This window comes from Aplysia californica, unplaced genomic scaffold (genome assembly GCF_000002075.1).
Source record: "Aplysia californica isolate F4 #8 unplaced genomic scaffold, AplCal3.0 scaffold00947, whole genome shotgun sequence".
Taxonomy (NCBI): domain Eukaryota; kingdom Metazoa; phylum Mollusca; class Gastropoda; order Aplysiida; family Aplysiidae; genus Aplysia; species Aplysia californica.
Window position 1 is genome coordinate 116,035 of NW_004798217.1, and position 4,310 is coordinate 120,344.

At 39.4% G+C, this 4,310-nt stretch overlaps 1 protein-coding gene across 1 annotated transcript in view; it reads right to left on the bottom strand.

Moving 5' to 3' along the window:
• LOC101858368 (protein sel-1 homolog 3) overlaps positions 1–4,310 on the bottom strand; it is a gene marked incomplete in the record, with an annotated part of 68,034 nt that overhangs the window by 45,838 nt on the left and 17,886 nt on the right. Inside the window, 3 exon segments of the mRNA XM_013089415.2 lie at positions 98–235; positions 830–1,101; positions 2,782–2,926. Of these exon segments, the coding sequence (XP_012944869.1) occupies positions 98–235; positions 830–1,101; positions 2,782–2,926 (555 nt within the window).

Here is a 4,310-nt window from a genome sequence, read left to right on the forward strand (position 1 = left end):
GATGATGATGATGATGATGATGATGATGATGATGATGATGATGATGATGATGAAATGTATCCTTTTCATCATCATCATCATCATCGTTACTATTTACCTGTATCTCGTCCACAGCAGCGCCCACACCGTTGTTGAGCAGCACGGCCAGGGAGAACATGGCGTCATCACTGCCCAGGCACGCCGCCTGCTTAAGTAACTGGACAGCTCTGGTGGACACAGCCAGGCCCTTGTCGCTCTGGGCATGGACAGAGGATTTGGTTCACATGTGTTGGAATTGTTGTGCTGAAACTAAACTTTAACGCTTACTAAAACTAACTCAAACTCTTACAAAAACTACCTCAAACAATTACTAAAACTAACTAAAAATCTTACAAATACTAACTCAAACTCATACCCAAACTTTAAAAAAAACACGTTACAAAAAACGAAAGGGACTTGATAGTTAACTCACAACCAAGTTTATATCACTTGCAATAAGCCCCTGTGAGATTTTGCAAGTGTCGTAAAACTTTGACTAAAACTAACCCAAACTCTTACACCCCCTCCCTCTACGCCCCCAAACTCTCAAAAAAAGTTCGTGATGATAGACTAACCCAGAGCTCTTACTAAAATCATGTTCAAACTGTCTCTAAAGCTAAAACCAAAGCAAAAAGAAAGTTCTAATACACCCACCATCACGTTCGTGCCGTAAGCGATGAGCTACGTGAGATGTCGCAAGTGCCGAAAAACTCTCACTAAAACTTAATCCAAACTCTTACCAAACAAAATCAAACTGTCATCCAAACTAAAACAATGACCCCAAGCTAAAAGAACGTGAGAGCTGACTCACCACCAAGTCTGTGGCGTTGGAGATGAGCCCCTGCGAGATGTTGAGAAGCACCTCCCTGCCCTCTGACCTCTCCCTCCTGGAGTAAGCCTCCATCTCTCCGTCCAGGAAATTCCAGGACAGGCTGTGTCGCTGGACAGCTTTACGTAATAGCCTCTTGACCGGTCGGTGGTGACGTAGACCACGCGGGTGTCTCATGGGGCAGATCCTCAATTCTGGGCCGGAGACGGGGAGAAACATCTCAAACAGACGGTAGCCTTCGTTAGGACAAATATCTGAGGATGAGAGAGATAGTAGCCTTCGTTAGTACAAATACCTGTTGTTGAGAGACAGTAGAGTTCGTTAGTACAAATACCTGTTGTTGAGAGACAGTAGACTTCGTTAGTACAAATACCTGTTGTTGAGAGACAGTAGACTTCGTTAGTACAAATATCTGTTGTTGAGAGACAGTAGACTTCGTTAGTACAAATATCTGTTGGTGACAGACAGTAGACTTCGTTAGTACAAATACCTGTTGTTGAGTGACAGTAGACTTCGTTAGTACAAATATCTGTTGGTGACAGACAGTAGACTTCGTTAGTACAAATACCTGTTGTTGAGAGACAGTAGACTTCGTTAGTACAAATACCTGTTGTTGAGAGACAGTAGACTTCGTTAGTACAAATACCTGTTGTTGAGAAACAGTAGACTTCGTTAGTACAAATACCTGTTGTTGAGAAACAGTAGACTTCGTTAGTACAAATACCTGTTGTTGAGAGACAGTAGACTTCGTTAGTACAAATATCTGTTGGTGAGAGACAGTAGTCTTTATTAGGACAAATATCTGTTGGTGAGAGACAGTAGACTTCGTTAGTACAATGGGACAAATATCTGAGGATGGCAAGACTTCGTCAATACAACAGTAAAAAATGTCTCTAACAGTCGGTAGCCTTCATTAGAACAACTATCTGAGGATGAGAGACAGTAGATTTCGTTAGGACAAATTAAATAGTTGAGGATGACAAGACTTCGTAAGGACAATAGGACAAATGTCTCAAACAGTCGGAAGCCTTCGTTAGGACAAATATCTGAGGATGATAGACAGTAGAGTTCGTTAATAGGACAATAGGACAAATATCTGAGGATGATAGACAGTAGATTTCGCTATTAGGACAATAGGACAAATACCTGAGACGAGGATGATAGACAGTAGAGTTCGTTTATAGGACAATAGGACAAATATCTCGAACAGTAGCGTTCGTTAGAAAAAAATATCTGAGGATGAAAGATGGTGGTCTTTGTTGTTAAGACAAGTATTATTATCTGAAAATGATAGACTTAAGTTTTCGACAGGACAATAAATATCTTGGGATGATAGACTTCACTAGGACAGAAATCCAGAATGACAAACTATAGTTTTCGTTAGGACAATTCTTTGAGGATGATAGAATGTAGTCTTCCTTGTTAGGACAGATATCCCAAGTGATGACAGACTTCGTTAGGACAAATGTCTGAGGATGACAAGACTTCGTTAAGACAAATGTCTGAGGATGACAAGACTTCGTTAGGACATTAACTATATGAGAATGAGAGACGGTAGACTTCGTAAAGACTATATATCTGATAGACAGTAGCTTTTGTAAGGACAAAAGGCAGACGGGTGATGAGGCTTAAGCATAGTCAATGAATTGTTTTTTTTAAAAAACTACCTCCAACCCCCCCCCCCAAAGAAACAAAACAAAACAAAAGAACCCCCCCTACCCCCCCCAAAAAAACAAAACAAAAACAAAACAAAACAAACAACAACAACAAAACAAACAACAACAACAAAACAACTAAAGCGTTTAAGGCCATTCCTAAATCCCAAGGTGAGGGATTTCAACACTGCTTGCCTTTCAAGGCCAACCCACTCTGAGAGGAATACAACATCCCAGCAGAAAGAGGAAGACATTACTATAATTATTTGACACACTCACTAGCTCTCTGTCGCAGCAAGTACTTCTGGTAGCGCTGGTACACACTGACCGCCGAGTCCATCCACACCAGGAAGTTCTGGCATTTCTCCTCCCTACTGGTCAGGTGAAGCTCGAACATCGGGTGGAAGGGATCTGGTCTGGGGATCTGTGGACACAGCGCAGGACATTTGGACAAGCTGCAGATACGGTCACTTTTAAGGACAAGCAGGCTAACCCCCGATTTCGGGGGTTTCCAGAAATTTTGACCTACACCAAAAGTGGGCATTGCACTACCTATAGGAAACGTTTGGTTTCATCGGTGTGTATATTTGTTTGATTATAAAGAAAACTCTCCTTGTCTTAAAAAAAAAAACTGAACAAGGGGCACAAACTTTACCTTCCATTTTCTAAAAACAGCATTTTTCGGGAGAGCCCCCTTGTGCTTAAAAGCGGCCAACTTACTGCCTGGTGCTTTCTAGAATCTAAAATGATAACTTTAAACCGTTCTGTGTTGAGATTTTTATCTCGCTTTGTAAGGACAAGATAAATAATTGTTCGTTCAAGAAAGCGCTAAACAAAGCCATAACACAGTTCTCTTTCTGTAAGAGTAAGCACCTGTACAAGCTTTTGTTCTACACGAGTGTCTTAAAACGTCGTCGGTAAAGCAGTAAAACAAAATGCCGCTGAACCATAATTTTGGGGAATTCAAGGGAATACAAACATCGACAGAGCATATTCTATCTTAGAACACGAACTAGAATTTAGGTAAAATCAATTTTAACATAAACAATAAAGGCATTATGAAATGAAGTTTGTTCTAAAAACCACCAAGAACGTATATCATAAATTCCCAAGGTACAGGTTACGAAAATTTAGTTCATTTTATTCCTTGAAAATAACTCCTTGTTTAAGTAAGTGTTTTATGGCACTTGGAAAACTATGAGTCGTATTAGTATCGTTAATTAGAGAAGTTATAAGAGAGTGACAAATATAAAAAAGTAGGAGAGATACAGGCAATAGATGTTTGATATTAGAGGAGGAGAAAACCATTCCAGAGCACCCACCAACCACCTGCGTGCTTGAATTTAAAATGACAACACTATTATTATTATTATTATTATTATTATTATTATTATTATTATTATTATTATTATTATTATTATTATTATTATACCCCTATTGACACAATTTAGGAGGTCGGCTCCGATATGGGAAAGATACAACATCATAACATAAAGACCGATATACACGATAAAATTCTCTTCACATGACAATGAGCACGGGTTTTCATCGTTCAACGAAGAAGCCGCTAACTGCAACACAAACAGACACCGGGACGAGGACTCATAAGCATTCCCGGCTCCCCAGGAAGCATAACGCTCAAGCAGACGACTAACCCCTCCACAAACACTAACAAACTGTCGAAATCTTTCACATTCTATATCTCAATAGATAATTAAATAAACTAATAAATAAATAAATAGATAAATAAATAAATTAATTAATTAATTAACAAACAAACAAAAGCCAACCAACCAAACAAACAAATG